Below are 17,717 nucleotides of genomic sequence, written 5' to 3'. Positions count from 1 at the left end.
TAGAGGAGGCTCCTAAAAGCCCCACAGAGCATTACGTTATTCAGAGTCTCGCTGACTGCAGAGCTTCAACAGGTGCTGTATTTTCAAAGGCAAAGCGCAGGATGACACTCACAGAGTCACAGTGACCCCTGGAGGACGATGGAGGAACTGCTGTAAGTGTGTGCTTGGAGCATATGTGTTTAGAAGGATAAATGACTGCATGTTTTCTGCACTTCCTTTGTTGGTTTTTACAGACAAAAAGAACTTGACTTTGCTTTGTGTTGGGTTGAGTGCGTGATTTATGATGGAGAGGGTGCTTGTTTTACAATGACAACAAAGTGTTAACAGACTGCTAGAGACAGATTTTTGAGGGGGAAACTAGATATTAATTTAACTAATTATTAATTATACTGTCAGTGTTTTTTAAATAGAATATAAAATTATGACTTGTTTTAGACCATTTTGAGGGATGCAAACAATAACAATGGTCCTGACGTTTTTCCTGTTTTACACTTTTAATTTCCATAGCTCCCAAGAATCCTAAAAAAATAAACAATGTTATGACAGCTGTTTTAACATTGAGATATGATTGAATTGGCTCCTGTTACAGTTACTAGAATAGTTTGACAACATGCAGGAAATGTTCATGGGCCAATAAAATCACCACATTGAACTTTTTCTATAAATTAATATTAAATTTCTAATTAAATTATAAGTAATTTCATAAAACAAGAGACCACTTATAAATTATCTGGATTTATGAACAAAGATTTATGGTTTTAAATGAGACAAGTAATTTATTATGTCAAATTTCAGAAAATTACAAAACAAAAGGGTCAACTAAAGATTTACTTAAACCCAAAACCCAGAGAAGCTGAGAATAAATGAATATATAAATGAATATATAAATGAATATATATATATATATATATATATATATATATATATATATATATATATATATATATATATATATATATATATATATATATGAGAACGAATAAAGAATGAATAGATAAAGAAATAATTAAATAAATAAACAGAAGAATGAATAAAAAAAAATAAAATACAATAATTTATGAATAAATAAATTTTAAAAATAAATGATGTAATAAATAAATAAAATAATTAATGAATAAATAAATAAATAAATAAATGAGTAAGTAGGAAAATAAATAAATTAATAAAAGAACGAAAATAAATAAGTAAATGAATTAATTAATAAATAATTAAATAAACAGAAGAATGAATGAATGAATAAATAAAATAATGAATTAACAAATTTTTAAATAAATAAATGTTAACATATAGGATATATCCAATAAATCCAGAGAAACTGAAAATAAATAAACAAACAAACAAATCAAAATGAATGAATAAATAAATAAATAAATAAATAAATAAATATTAACATACAGGATATATAGACAGGACGGATGTGATTTTACCAAGTAGGATGTGATTCTGGATTAACATCTATGTTGATCCTGGAATGTCATTTTTGTTATGTAATCCATACCCAATCCCTACTCCAAAACCCAACCATAACTGTAAATTATTCCCAAAATAAGAGGGGAGAAATTATTGGATAAAAATCATTTAGAAGTACATAGCCTAAACCCAATATAAACTGTAAATTTGTCCCATAATTCTGATTGGTTGACTGGAATGTTGTTCCAGGATCAACACAGATATCCTGGATCATGTCCTACTTGGTGAAATCCCACTAATCATACAGACAGACAGATATGATGATCATGCTTCATTTTCACAAAATTTAAAGCAACAAAAAAACTCACTTGAGCATAACATTGCAGTGAAGGCGTCAGCAGCTGCCCTATGAAACAACAGAAAACACATCTGACATAAAAAAAATGTATATGAGGCATTTTATTTCTGCAGTTGCGTCATGCACGCACCCTTCTCTCCAAACACACATAAAGCTAAGTACAGCAGGCACGTTTCCAGATGCATTTAGCATTGGTGGAGAGAGAGGGAAAAAAAGATTCCTGTCATTGTGATCATGAGCATTTATTTTGCGGCGACAGGGCTGCTGATTCAGCACAGTCTGCATATTCTTCAATACACATGGGGGGAAATGTAGTATAATTATGAATGGCTTTGCAACAGTCAGCCAATAAATATCGCCACCGGCCTGTCGCTTGATACAATCCAATGTCTTGAAAAATGGGGAGAGAGTAAGATATGATGAGCTTCTTAAATGGAGATCTTTGGTAAAGAAAATAATATATTTTCTGGACAATATATATTTGAAATATATGCTAAATATATTTTTTAACTGTGAGGCTCAATAAAATATTTTTTAATTAATAATACACCAAGCATATTTCTCAAAATGTGTTTTCTCAAAAGAAAATACATTTCCAACCTTATGATATTTTCTCTCCTTGTTTTAGACATTGCAATCAAAACCACTTTTCCTTTTTTACATTTAAAAATGTTTTCTTTTAAACAATTATATATATATATATATATATATATATATATATATATATATATATATATATATATATGAGCAATATCACACTCGTAGCAGTGTGATATTGCATTTATACAACAGTTCGACGAAACAATTTAGTACATAAAAAAGAAAATCAAACACAGAGAATGTAAAACCCTTTTGTATTAGGAACTACTTTCTTCCACCATTTATTCACATCTGCAGCTGACGTCAGAACAGCAGAAGCCGTTATTAATTCACCAACGTCACTTTAGAGCTAGTATTTGAATGATTCTCTATAGTGTAATGTGAAGCGGCGCTTCTGGTGTTTGACCCCCTTAAGGTGATGACAAAACAGTAAATTTTGCTCACATTTTAAGATTATAAGGCTGAACGTGACATGAAATGCCATCCGTCTACAGAGATTTCTCACAAGACTGCTGTTGTGTTTGCGATAAGGAGGGACAAGGCTAAATCCAGCTTCTTATTCGCAGCTTCTTATTGACTCTATCCGGTTCACCTTAAAAACCATGAGGCTTCCGTTTTTCAGCTTTTTATTCCCGCTCAAGAGAACACACCGAGCAAAGGCTTATTATGCGGTTCTGGCACCATCTTGTGGATAAACAACGTCAACCGTCTATGGCCGCCGACGAGCTCTCATAAATTGTAAATATTTTAAGATAGGCACTATTCTTGCAAATAAACTGCATAGTTGCAATCCAAACAACTACATTCTCGACTAAAAAAGCCTCAAAAGTATATTTTTATGTGTAACAGCAATAATATTTGTCAAACTGTAGTGTCTGCTTGTTGCTGGTTGTATGTGGGCGAAGTACTACACAAAGGGTAAAGAGGCTGTACGGATGCTGATATTACTTAAATACATCACGGCTATCAGCCATTCAGATTCGAGATCCAGACAGAACTGTTGTGTATATATATATATATATATATATATATATATATATATATATATATATATAAACATGAGTAGCAGTGTGATATGGCTGTATATCGGTACTGGTGGGAGGCATGTGCTGGCACAAGGCCACAGGCCGAGTGCCTTAATGTCCCACCAGTGACGATATGGGTACAGCCGTACCGCACTGCTACAAGTGTGATATTGTGTGTATACAACAGTTTGACAGCATAATTGTGTGTATAAAAAAATTTCAAACACAGAGTCTAAAAATCCTTTTGTAAGAGGAACTACTTTCTTCTGCCATTCATTCACATCTGCAGCTGATGTAAGAACAGCAGAAACCGTTGCTACTTCACAAACGTCACAAATGTCTAAAGTGATGACAAAACACACATTGCTCACATTTTAAGATTATAAGGTTGACTGGCATAAAATGCCATCAGTCTGGAGAAATTTCCCACTATGTCTCTGTTGCAATCGGGAGATCACAATAATTAACCCCAAAAAGTCAAAGCAACGCAAACCCTACCAGATTTCTCTTATGTTTGAGATAAGGAAAAGCGCTAAACATATGCAGGCATTTCTTCTTTTTTGTTTTCCTGAACTATTCTGCAGTAACAAAAACAGGAGATGCATTAGAAACAAACAGATAGCCAACCAAAAAGGGACTCTGGGTTATATAGAGTGGTCAACACAAAATGCATACATTTCTGATATGCGAGTTCCATCTCATACTCAATACACTACAACTACTATGATTTAAATGTAGCACTACAACATACGAAAGAAAGAGATCGACTTAGAATGTCACTCACCAATTTTATAATGTTTTGATCAGCTGTAGTTAGAAAATACAACAACCTTTTCTTCTCTAAGGGCTTATTATGCAGTCTCTGTCGCCATCTTGTGGATGGACAAAGTCAACCGTCTTTGGTCTGCTCAGTATGACATGCTGATGGATGCTAACAGGCAGTATCTCCATAATTATAAACATTTAAAATAGGCATTATCCTTGTAAATAAACTACATATAGTTGCAATCTAAACAACTACATTCTCTATTTAAAAAGCCTCAAAAGTACATTATGTTGTCCAACAGCTACAATATTTGTAAAACTTTAGTGAGTTTATTGATCTGCCGTCACTCTATGTGGGCGGAGTAATACACAAGGGTGAGGAGGCTGTATATATATATATATATATATATATATATATATATATATATATATATATATATATATATATATATATATATATATATATATATATATATATATATATTCTTATTATTTTTCAAGACAAAACGGTGTTCTCCTTGTGCGAATCACATTTTATCACCATGGAAGAAATACTACCCTAACATACCTCTCATTTCACCTCATTAATCATTTCATTGTGCACCTCGGGTTCTTAGCTCCCTTTCCTTCAATGGGAAACGCTGTATATCTCAGTCCTTTGTGTGTGCAGCACATCAGGCTCCTTTGTGCCATCCGCGCAAACAACATTATCAAGCCAATTTCGACTCTCATCAAATCACAATTGGAATCATCTCTGCGAGTCTTTGATAGGGGTCACACTGTGGCGATGGACCACGTTATTGTCGCTGCTGGGATCGAGACGAGATACAAAGCAGATCAATGTCGACACCACATCTGTTCAAAACACATGCGCCGTGAACAACAGCACTGGGTCTATTATCTACATGGGGTATTTGCCGTTTAATGCTGCCCTTGTCACTCAGCTGTGCTATTCTTTGCAGTGTGTCATGTATTCGCAGACTAGAACAGTCTCTTCATTCACCGGAACATGCAAATCCCAAGGAAAAGCGGGAAATGCTTTGATTTGGCCAATTCTGATCTCATTCGGACTGAATTTGTGAATATGAATTGAGGCGTGCATGAAATTTGAATGTGTGAAAGCTGAAAGTGAAGACAAGCTTGGAATGTTGACTTCATAAGTCCTTGTTTGACAGACAGATGAAAGCAGACAGAACGTTGATGGCATTCGCTTTGTTTCTGTGCAAAGAGATTTACAGTATGCGCAAATCTGCGATATCACATAAAACCATTGCGAATAAAGCAGTTTTCATCCAGTGAGTTAGAGAACAAAATCACTTTCTGGTGAACTGCCACCAAATATCTAAATTTGAAGTCAGAATAATTAGCCTCCCTAAATTATTAGCCCCCCTATTTATTTTATTCCCCAATTTCTGTTTAATGGAGAGAAGATTTTTTGCAACACATTTCTAAACATAATAGTTTTAATAACTCATCTCTATTAACCCAATTCACCTGTACCGCATGTCTTTGGACTGTGGGGGAAACCAGAGCACCCGGGGGAAACCCACGCGAACGCAGGTAGAACAAGCAAACTCCACACAGAAACGCCAACTGAGCCGAGAATCAAACCAGCGACCTTCTTGCTGTGAGGCAACAGCACTACCTACTGCGCCACTGCTCCGCCACAACAAAATATACACTCAAAAAGTTACATTTTACTGTGCAGCCCAGTGCATTAGAAACCACAGGAGAGGGCAAATTCTTAAGCCTAAATATCAAAGTTCCTGAAAGCAAAGAAGATCAAGGTGCTCCAGGATTGGCCAGCCCAGTCACTAGACATAAACATTATTGAGCATATCTTGGGCAAGATGATGGAGACGACATTGGAGATGAATACAGAAAATCTTGATTAACTCTGGGAGTTCATGATTGCCATGATTATAAAGGTGTCATGGTGGTTGTAATAATAATAATAACAATAATAACAATAATAATAATAATAATAATTATTCCTTACATTTATAGCGTTTTTCTAGACACTCAAAGTGCGTTACACATTGGGGGAATCTCCTAACCCACCACAAGTGTCCAGCATCCACCTGAATGACGCGACGGCAGCCATATTGCGCCAGACCACACACCACACACCAGCTGATTGGTGGAGAGGATGAAGCCAATTAAGGTATGGGGATTGTTAGGAGGCCATGATAGACAGAGGCCAGTGGGCAGATTTGGCCAGGATGCCAGAGTTAAACCCCTACTCTTTGGGATTTTTAACGATCAAAGAGATTCAGGACCTCGGTTTAACGTCTCATCCGAAAGACGGCGGTCACTGAGCAGTATACAATCTCCCTTACTTTACTGGGGCATTAGGACCCACACAATCCACAGGTTGGGCGCCCCCTGCTGGTTTCATTAACACCACTTAAAACACACCTTAAAGTAAATTGTCACCCTACGTGTTTTACAACAGACAATATGTCAGATAGCTACTGTATATAGAAAGAACCAACTGAAAGTGATAAAACAAACAAAAGACCTAACCAAAAATAAACAAACAATAGACAGAATGACAGATAGATGCACTCAAAAAGTTTAGTTTGCTGTTTGTTCAAACTACTTATTTAAAATGAGCTGAAACTATTTTTGAGAGTTTTTTGGGGACAACTTAATTGTTTTATATTCAATCCACTTCAATTTGTAAAAAAAAAAAAAAAAGAAGAAGAAGAAAAAAAAGAAAACTAATAAGCTAACTTAATTCTTTCATGTTGGCCCAACACAGATTGATAGTGTGGAACCCAACATTCTTTACAGTTTATAAAACAAAATGTAGAATGGACAACAGGCACAACATTAGAATAAAAAATACACAACAGATGTCAAACAGAACAAATGTGAAAGAAAAAAAAGACACATCTCTCGTTAGGCAAGAGTTCATCTTATTTGTTGTCTCTTTGTGTATCTCTGCTAATATCACAACACGGATGTACAGCAGTATGCAGTCGGACCCCTGCAGAGTGCAACATTGTTAAGTCTCCATCACAGAGACAATATGTCACTCTCTGCTCACCGACCGCAAGAGAACACAAACAGCCCAGCGGTGGAGCAGACACAAACTCACTGACGCAAATCTGTTCTCCAGATCATCAGAAGCGTTCCTCTCTTTGCAGACTGTAGGAGCTCAATTAAGAAATCCTACCGTATAAGTCTTTGAGTCACGCTGCAGATATTAATGCGAGATGCTGCAGATATTAATGCGAGACACTGCGGGTAAAAATGGTTGGCTTTTCATGCACTTGTCGATTTGAGGCTTTTTGGATTGTTATAATGTGTGTTTGGTAATGCTTTACTTAAAAGGGGGTGTTCATAAGACTATCATGACACCTTTGTAAGCATGATTTGACACATATCGTGGATATGAAGGAGATTTTATGCATATAAAAGCTGTCGTAAGAGCCATTTGATCAGTTAAGTTTTAAATGACAATGTTTAAGATGTCTTTGCCAACTTGATATAAACAAATACATATCTTGTCATAAATCTTTCATAAACATGATTGTCATGAGGCCATTATAATTGTGTCATGAATATTATTTCAATATTTATTTTTGTTATTATTGAGGTCAAGAAAAGTAATAATAATGCCGTTTTAAAATTCATAACTCAGTTATAATGGCCTCATGACATTTATGTTTAAGACAGATTTATGACAAGTTATGTTGTCTTGGTATTGTCAAGACTAAGAAAAACACAAGTTGTGATGTATTTAGTTGTCAAAAACCTCTCAAACAAAATCATCTTTGCATTTAAAAAGACATACCTGAGCAAATAGCATAGTCTTACTCATATTCATGATATGTGTCATGTCATGATTATAACGAAGTCTTATAAACACACCTTAATGTACAGTGTCACTGCGTGTGCTTTTTCTAAGTATAATGAAAATTAAAGTTCCAAAAAAAAAAAATGTAGGAGTTAAAATGTATACAGTAAGACTAACAGGCTGAACAAAATGTTAAAACAAATCAACCTTAGACTAAATAAACAAATGAAATCAACACAAAAGATGAAGAACAAAGGTTATTAAGAACAAACAATACACAAATGTCAGATATTACTATATATAAAAAGAACCAACAGACAGTGATAAAACCAATAGATGTAACAAAAAATGCACAAACATTAGACAAAATTACAGATAGATACACAAAAACAATTGACCAACTACATAAAAGTCATTCAAAATAAAAGGACAAAACAAACGATACACAGCAACGACAGACAGAACAACAGACAGCAATACAAAAGCAAAAATAGACATATACAAACATAAGACAAACAATATACAAAAACAGTTGTACAAAAACAACTGCCAGATCAAACTGTTAATAAAAAACTGAAATTCAAAATAAACATATAAATCAAATGATAGACAGAAATACCAGACTGAATGACACAGTTTTACAAAAGAACAGAAAAAAACAACAATAATAAATAAAAAAACTGCAGTTTTACAAAAAACAACAGACAAAAAAAATGAAAGATATTGCAACACTTATACAATATATTACAGATCAAACGGTAGACAACAAGAGACAAAACAAAAGCAAAAGACAACAAATATATACAGAACAAAGGACACACTGTAAAAAATGCAGGTTTCCACACAAATCGATTAAGTTTCTGTTAAAACAATAAGTGAATTTAACATAAAACAATTCAAACATAACTTGTCATAAATCTGTCATAAACATGATTGTCATGAGGTAGTTATAATTGTGTTATGAATATTTCTTTGATCTCTCTTTTTTCAACAGAAAATACTGAATTTTTCTTTAGAATTGCTCATTAAAAGTGTTAATACTCTGTCAAGTGCCTTTATTACACTGTCATTTATATTTAATGACTTACTAATGACCAATTAAAATGGTACCACTGTAGTTTAACCTGTGGTAAAATTGTGCTAAAATTGTACCACAGACAGAACAAATAATCAAACCTTAAAATGACAGGCAAAACAAAAGCAATGACAATCAACAATACAGAGGAAAGGACAGACAAAGCAAACATTAAAGCAACAGAATGAACATAATTGGATTACAGAATAAACAAAGGCTGAAATGATCGAATTAATGACGGAGAGAGCAAAACAAATAAATGACAGAGAGAACAAAAGTTATACATAAACAATCAGGGTATCTTCCGTCCAATCCATATCCGTTTTCAAACAAAAAAAGGAAAAATGAAGAAAACGGCAGTTTTTTATTTGCTCACAAAAAATGGTCAAAAAATGGATAAACGACTTCAAAATTCATTATACACAAGTAGGCGGCCTACAGTAGCTCGGAAACTATCATGCAAACCAGGTGCTGATCGCAAATGGTTATCTTTGCTCAGCTTCAGGTGCATAGCAGTAAGAAGTTTGCCGCCAAACTATAGGCATATATTATTATTATTATTTTTTATATATATTTTTTTATTATATAGGCCTTGCTCGGAAACAATCATGCAGGTGCTGCTCTAGAAAGGACTATCTTTGCTCAGAATAAGGTGCACATCTGCAGGACGTTTGGCAGCAAGCTATGATTTTACTTTAATGGCAAATGTGTAATAATAGTGCTAATATGTTTTTATTTAATTTATGCATGTGCAATGAATGTAAGCCTGCTAACTGATCAAATGACAGAATATGTAAACTTAGATTATATATATATATATATATATATATATATATATATATATATATATATATATATATATATATATATATATATATATATATATAATTAAATAAAAATAATTCAAAGCCTGGGTGCTGATTCGCAGATGACTGTTATTATGAGGGCCATGTCACAAGCTCAGATTTCGTTGGCCAATTAGAGGAAAATGGGCGTTTAAAAAACGAAAATCGAGGCAAAATCAAAATCTTTAATTTTTTGTGAGCAAAAGAAAAAACTAAAATCGTCAATTTTCTTAATTTTCCTTTTTTTTTTGATTTTAAAACAGATATGGAATGGACGGAAGATAACGTGGTTCGTGTACGTTAAATACACTGTTATTTTATAAATGAAAAATTTAGAAAACTATTATTTAATTTAAGTGAACATGCTATTGTCAGAGTTATGGAATTATAAAAATCCCTAAAATTCCCCCAGTAAAACACTTTTTTAAATATGTGAAAAATTTAATTATATGGAACCAGAATTATAAGCGACTCATATATAATTAAAAATTTCAGTGTCATATTTAAACAGCATTTTTAAAAAGCTTTTCATACAATGTTTTATTATTAAATCAGTTGCACAGGTATGATAAAAACAACATAGTAAGTTAATCTTTTTACCCTTTTCACCTGCAGTGTCTTGCCTCAATGCAAACAACAACCTATTGCAATTTCAGTGGCAAACAAATGGCATTGTTTCCCGAAGCAAACGGCTTGTCGCTTCTGTGAAATGACACGCGGTATCAGTGGTATGACTGCGAGCATCAGTGCACAGATGTTCAGCAGGGATTTGGCTGTCAGCAGAAAGCCAGCAGACAAATTTGACAATCTGGAAGATCTGTTGATCTGTTCTGCCTGTGCACGGAGCATTTTTTTAAAGTAATATTCATCAGAGAGTGAACGGAGAGGAATTTGAACAGGTTCGAGCTCTTCAGAGGCCTCAGAGATCGCTTTTATCAGATATATGTATTACAGAGATATGTGCGCTTTCAAGTGACACTAAAGTGCTGTGGGATTGTATACTGTATATATATGCATATGTGGATGACACAGCTTTTAACATTCATACTATGAGTTTACATGATTTCTTGGAGGGGGAAGCAGTTCTGCCGAGGGGGATACTGGATCAAAAAACAAATATAAGAAAAAAAAAGCACTTTCCCAGACTGATCAGTTCAGATCAAAAAGAAAAAAAAGAAGAACTACTCTGCATGTGCAGTAAAAAATAAAATAAAAAAACAGAAATATACTGAAAAATAATGAACAGAAAAATGTCCGAACAGCATTTTTTTTTTCATGCTGATTTGCTCACACAACTATATAATGTAATTTTTACATTTATTTTTCAATATATATTTTAATAGGATGTTTATTAATGAGAATCATTGTTGATGTTGTTGTTGTCGCTGTTGTTGTTGTTATTATTATTATTATTATTATTATTATTAATGTATATTATCATTATTATTATTATTATTATTATTATTATGTAAACAGCAGTATAAATAGCATTTAAATCAATAAAGCATGAATAATTGTAATTAAATATAAGATGATGATAATAATAATAATAAAAATAAAATAAAAATTCTACTAATTGTTGTTATTATTATACTATTTTAATTTAATCAGATTAATTATTAATTAATTTAATAGATGCTATTTGTATAACTATTTAAATAATAATAATAATAATAATAATAATAATAACAGAAATATAAGCAGTTATATGAGTAGTGCCTAGTTTTTAGAATTTTAGAATTGTAGAGGTATAACCCTATTAAAGAAATCTAATTCAAATATGTTCCCTTTTTTGCCAATTGAAATTACAGCACCTTTCACGATTAAAAACTGACTATATAGACACATGCACACTATGCGCACACACACACACACACACACACACACACACACACACACACACATACACACACATATATATATATGTAGCTGTGCAATATTTTGCCAGTAACAGCACTGAACCAGCCTCTTTACCCTTCACCTTTGTGTATTACTCCGCCCACATACAGAAACAAGCAGAGGACACTTTACAATTTGACAAAAATGACTGCTGTTGGACAACATAATGTACTTTTGAGGCTTTTATTTAGTCGAGAATATAGTTGATTAGATTGCAACTATGCAGTTTATTTACAAGAATAGTGCCTATTTTAAAATTTTTACATTACAAAATTTATTTTAGAACTTCTGAGAGACATCGTGTCGGCGGTCATTAGCCAGCCATACTGAGTAGACCGAAGACGGTTGACATTTTCTATCCACAAGATGGTGACAGGACCACATAATAAGCCCTTAGAAGATTAAAACAGCGTAGTTTCTAACTAGCTAACAGCTGATCAAATCGTTATTCAACTGGTAAGTGATATTCCAAGTCGATCTCTCTCTTTTGTATGCTATAGTGCTTTATTTATATCATATTAATTGTAGTGTATTAGCTGGGACTCACACATCAGTAATGTTTGTTGTGTTGGCAGAAAGAAAGAAAAAATGCTCGAATGTGTTTAGCGTTTTTCCTAAACCTGGTATTTATTGCATTGCTTTTTTAGGGGTGAATTATTGTGATATTCCGATTGCAACAGAGAAATACTGTAGACTTTAATAATGTATGGGGATATCTCTGTAACATTAGACGAATGGCATTTCATGTCACGTTCATCCTTAAAATCTTAAAATGTCATAAAAATCACCTGCCTTTTCATCACTTTAGACATTATGTTAGAGAATCATTCAAACACTAGCTCTAAAGTGAAGTTGGCTTCTGCTTTTCTGACGTCAGCTGTCGATGTGAATGAATTGCGGAAGAAAGTAGTTCCTGATACCAAAGGGGTATTCCAGGTTATCATTTACTCTCTGAAAAAACAGCCTATCAGTCTTCATTCTCCTGTTTAATTTGCTCTTCTTTGCCAACAGGTTAAATGAAGTATCAGTGTCTAATTGACGGTCAGACCAATTAGTGGCCGGCCTGATTGTGGAGCTGCTCTTAAACTCACAACTGAAGACTAGAGCTAATCAATGGCTCTCAGAGTCCCTGCGATAACCTAAAGACCTTCTCCGGCAGCTTAACTCCAGGAGCAAGGCTCTGTCATGCAGATAAAGACAAATTAAACACAATACTTAGAGCTGATCTGCTATGTATGCACAATATGCAGCTGTGTAGGGCCTTCAGGTTCGCTTTTGGCATCTGAGAACACGTTTGGACCTGGAAACTGTGATGAATGATATCACACTGAACTATAGCGGATAAAAACAAACATTTTGATGTTTTTTCAGTTAAATACAGTTCATTATGACTGAAATTGGTATAAACTGTAATACATTTTTGTCAGTATATAAGAGTTGAACTGTTCAGTTTTGCAATAGTTGAATAAATTTTAGTTAAGCTTAGCTTAGCATAAACCATGGAATCAGATTAGACCATTAGCATCTTATCAATAAATTATGATAATTTAATGATATTAATGAAAATTTTCCTATTTAAATCTTGACTTCTGTAGGTAAGATCAACAAAAAATTAAAAGTTAGCATTTTCTAGGCAGATATAGGAACTATACTTTCGGCGTAATAATTAAGAATATTATTCAGTGCTGTTATGTACTTAGCTACATAGCTATGGCCCAATTTCATGTGTTGCATAACATCACTACATATCATGATTTAATTTTAATTATTATTTCCCTAAATTGAATCATCCCATAAATACAGTAATCATATTGCTTTTTGTTTACAAATGTAACATGGAATGGTTCAAATTTAGCTATTTTAATATTTTGACTGTTATTAGTACAACATATTATGCTACCAATCCAACACTCATGGCAATCCGTAAAAAAAAAAATATATATTGTCTAATTGCAATACAACATTTTTTATACAAATTAAATTATATTAATTCATGAAACGTTGTCTCTTTCCAGCATACACGTAACATTTTACTGTAAGATTGGGCTGAACCAATCACATATTACAGCATTCTATATTATTATAATATAAAACACGGCTCTCTGGAATACTGATTCTGATTGGCCAGTCATGACATTCCAAAATATGTTTGTCCAAGATAACAAACACTGAAACTGTCACATTACGTTGAAAAAAACGGATACAAACAGGTAGACTCTAAGTGCAATTAATGAAAAAAATTATTGTGCAGATAACAGAAAAACAACAGGAAATCCAAAAATCAAGGTATCAAAAGAACAATAATAAACAAAACAAGAAACTAAGGCAAGGTACGGGAACACAACACATGAACAACATACCATACAAAAACAAACAACTCAGTAAGAACAAACGGGTGCAGGGTGTATAAATAGTCCAAACAATCCTTAATGACAGGATTCAGCTGTGTGTGTAATCAAAGTGGAAGTGAAACCTGGTGTATGTGTAGGGGAATGAAGGGATTTGTAGTTCATGACTGAATTATAGGTCACCAGCAATCTCTGCAGTCTTCAAATTGCTAGTGAACATGACAGAAACTAACAACACAGGCTAATCGCTAGTACTTTGAATCATCTTGATTCTCATACATATATAGCACATCCACATTATACGCTTATTAGTCACACTGCTGTTTAGCACCATCTTGTGACTAAATAATATGTAGGTTAGTGTATGCTCCATTCTGCCTTTTTCATTTCTGTCAGCTTTGCACTTAATTTAAATAATTAATAACTAACTACTATGGCCCAGAACAATATTGTGTGTCTAAATTTTACCTTTTGTAACAAATAGCAATGTATTATCTAGGAAAAAGTACATCCAGTTTTCGTAGAATAAAGCCCATTAATTTGACGATATTCTGCAATAACAACAACTTGAATGAAAGTCATCAATTCTATAAGTGCACTGTTACTTATTTATTTGTCTAGATTACATTGTTCTCTCTTAAAATGAGCTGAAACCACACAATTATTGTGACAGGGTTCTAATACTCTGGTCTTGTAAATTCTTGTTTAGTCTGGACACTAGCTCTGTCTTGTTCTGTTTCTGTCATTGTGTATCTCTGTGTGCGCATGCGCTGTCGTGGGTGTGCGCAGAGAGTACGGGCTCCTGCTTGATGTGGCCGCACAGGCCAGCGTCGCCGTCTAGTTTGTTTCGGTTTTGGTTAGCGCTGAGATGAAGCATGCGCGTTGCATATGTGTGAGCACACAGTAATGCCGAGTTTCATAGTAGTCGTGTCATAGCTGTTTTCACACTGCATGCCTATCTGGGCTAGCGTTTCGTCGCTGCTTTGTTTACACTGCACGATGGATCGGCGACAGGGACTTTTACATTGTATGACTTTACTATAGGAAGAATCGCCGACAACTTCATCCAAACTACGTCTCACAGCCAAAAACACGTAGTATATCTTTTGTTATTAAGTACATAATGAGAAAGAAGCCTTAAATGGGATAGAAAATGTACATATTTGCTCACCTGGATTTAAAGGGAATTAGCCATTTCTCCTCAACATTGATAATAAACTAATTTCTTCCTGTATGAAACGTCAAACAGACACGGGTGCTCCTGAGTCCTGTCCAACCTCCACTAGTTTTTCCTTCATTTCGTTGGTCCAAATAAACCGAAAATGAGCGCTTTTAACTTCTTCCCCAGCCTCCCGCTGGCCTGCAGAAGGTATATGCACACGCAAGTGAATGCCGCTCTCTCATTGGCTGTAGGTGATCGCTGATGCTATTTTCAGTCAACACTCAATTCACACGGCATGATTTGAATCGCAGACAGCTCCAGATATTTAGCATGCCAAATATCTCGCAGGCATCGGCGACTCATCGGCGATTCTCTCATATCGCGTCTTTGATAGTTCATACTGTGTGATTGTCACTCACATGCACGAGCACAGATTTGCCTGTGATTTCAGGCTTTTGTCAGCGATTTCTTAAAACCTGTCGGCGAGCCAAAATCGGGGCTAAAATCACGCAGTCTGAACTAGGCATAAGGTTTTTTCATCTATCGTGTGCTCGTGTCTTGCGTCTGTTGTCAAAGCACGTGGCTCTGCGTTTACATTGTGGTCGCGTGCTTTTGTTGTGTGCTTCATTGTTGTGTTTGTCTTGTCATACGAACACGCGGTTAATGAGTTCTCTCATTGGCTGCGTGTTCTAGTCTTGTTTTATGTGAGCGCATGGCTTGTGTTGTCTCTTTGTGTCATGTGCTCTACCGTCTATTGTCTAGTCCCACCCTCCTTGTTGACCCATTATTAGTTTCTCACGTTCACCTGTTTGTGTGTCAATTTACTTCTGCTTATAATCTCCTCATGTTTGATGTCCTGTGCCAGTTCGTCATTGTTGCCTTGTCTTGTTGTATGTTGCCTTGCTCCAGTCCTGATCCCCACCAGCCTTTCCATCCTAGTTTGTTTTGATTGTTTATTTGTTTAATAATTGTTTTCCCCCTCGGGGCTGTTTATATCTCCTTTTATTTTATTTTATTAATAATAAATATTCATTCACTCTGCAATTGGGTCCTCGCTTCTTTTTCCCCAACCATGACCGTGACATATTGAGAGTTTTGTAGGACAGCATAATTGCTTTATATTTAATCCACTTCAATTAGTAAAAACTAATAAGTTAACTTAATTCCTTCATGCTGTCCGAACACAAATAGAGTATTTTTTTTTACGATGAACACTGTAAAACGATGCTGAGTTCAGCACATTTCAAATAAGATGTTTAAACAAGCAGCAAAAATCTTTTCTTAAGTGTATGTTTGATGATCTCCCAGCACTTCTCCTAATCTTCCCTACACACTCCATAGTGAACACACTGCCTAGAGAATGGCAGCACTGCTTGAAATGCTCTGCTCGGCATCAGGACTCACTCAACAAGTGCGACACACTTCATCCAAGAATGCACTGCTCTTCCAGTCACTGCAGTTCAAGCACTGTTTACCCACGTTAGGCTAGTAACTGCCAATCAGTGGCCGGTGAACACGCATACCAATGCAGCACACAGTCAACAAACCCCCCGTAAACAAGGATGTTCTGCACATTCCAATGAGCTCTTCTGATAAAGCGGGTTTGTATTCTGCATGCAAACTTACCAGAGACTGGATTTGATTGATTAGGTACAATGTAAGACACCGATTATACAAGGCCTTAGCTGCTACGTTAGAATTTTTGGTTTGATAATCTGTCATGCAACGCACAGTGCAACAAACAAATGCACAACGCACTACTAATATGCTCCGATCAGGATTTTTGCATTTTGTTTTAGAGTTTTGGGGTAAATTTGAAGTCTATATTTTTTATCATTATAGCATTATGTATTTAGAGGTTATGTAATTAGCATTGTTTTCTGTTGTGTTAAAGATATACAGCAGCTTCATTTCTGCAATCATTTACTCACCCTCAAGTGATTCCAAACCTGCTTGAGATTCACTTCACTGCTAATACAGCATAAGATATTTTGAAGAATGTTGGAAACTGGTAGACATTATTTATTTATTTATTTGTTTGTTTATTTGTTTATTTGTTTATTATTATTATTTTATTTATTGTTAATTTATGAGTGTATAGGTGTTTCCCAGTACTGGGTTGCGGCTTGAAGGGTATCCACTGTGTTAAACACATGCTGGATAAGTTTGCGGTTCATTCCACTGTGGCAACCCCTGATAAATAAAGGGACTAAGCCAAAGAAAGAATAACTAATGAATGAATAAATAAATTAATTAATTAATTGAATTAATAATTAACTATTTAATTATTTAATTAATTAATTAGAACACAGAAAATATTTTGAGAAATGTTAGAAACCAGTAGACACTGACATCTGTATTAGAAAATAAATAGATAAACAAATTAACAAAAAATTTACAAAAAAACAAACAAATAATTAAATAA

At 34.3% G+C, this 17,717-nt stretch overlaps 1 protein-coding gene across 50 annotated transcripts in view; it reads right to left on the bottom strand.

The window, feature by feature from the left end:
* agbl1 (AGBL carboxypeptidase 1) overlaps nucleotides 1–17,717 on the bottom strand; it is a 395,646-nt gene that overhangs the window by 214,676 nt on the left and 163,253 nt on the right. For all 50 annotated transcript variants that reach the window (XR_012400282.1, XR_012400287.1, XR_012400283.1 and 47 more), the window contains one exon: nucleotides 1,779–1,816. Coding sequence is in view for 43 of the 50 variants with exons in the window: in XM_073942875.1 (XP_073798976.1) it covers nucleotides 1,779–1,816 (38 nt within the window). In the remaining 7 variants the exon portion in view is untranslated. The remainder of the gene's footprint in view (nucleotides 1–1,778; nucleotides 1,817–17,717) is intronic.

Source organism: Danio rerio, chromosome 25, assembly GCF_049306965.1.
Source record: "Danio rerio strain Tuebingen ecotype United States chromosome 25, GRCz12tu, whole genome shotgun sequence".
Lineage (NCBI taxonomy): Eukaryota > Metazoa > Chordata > Actinopteri > Cypriniformes > Danionidae > Danio > Danio rerio.
This window is presented reverse-complemented; position numbering and strand designations above follow the sequence as displayed.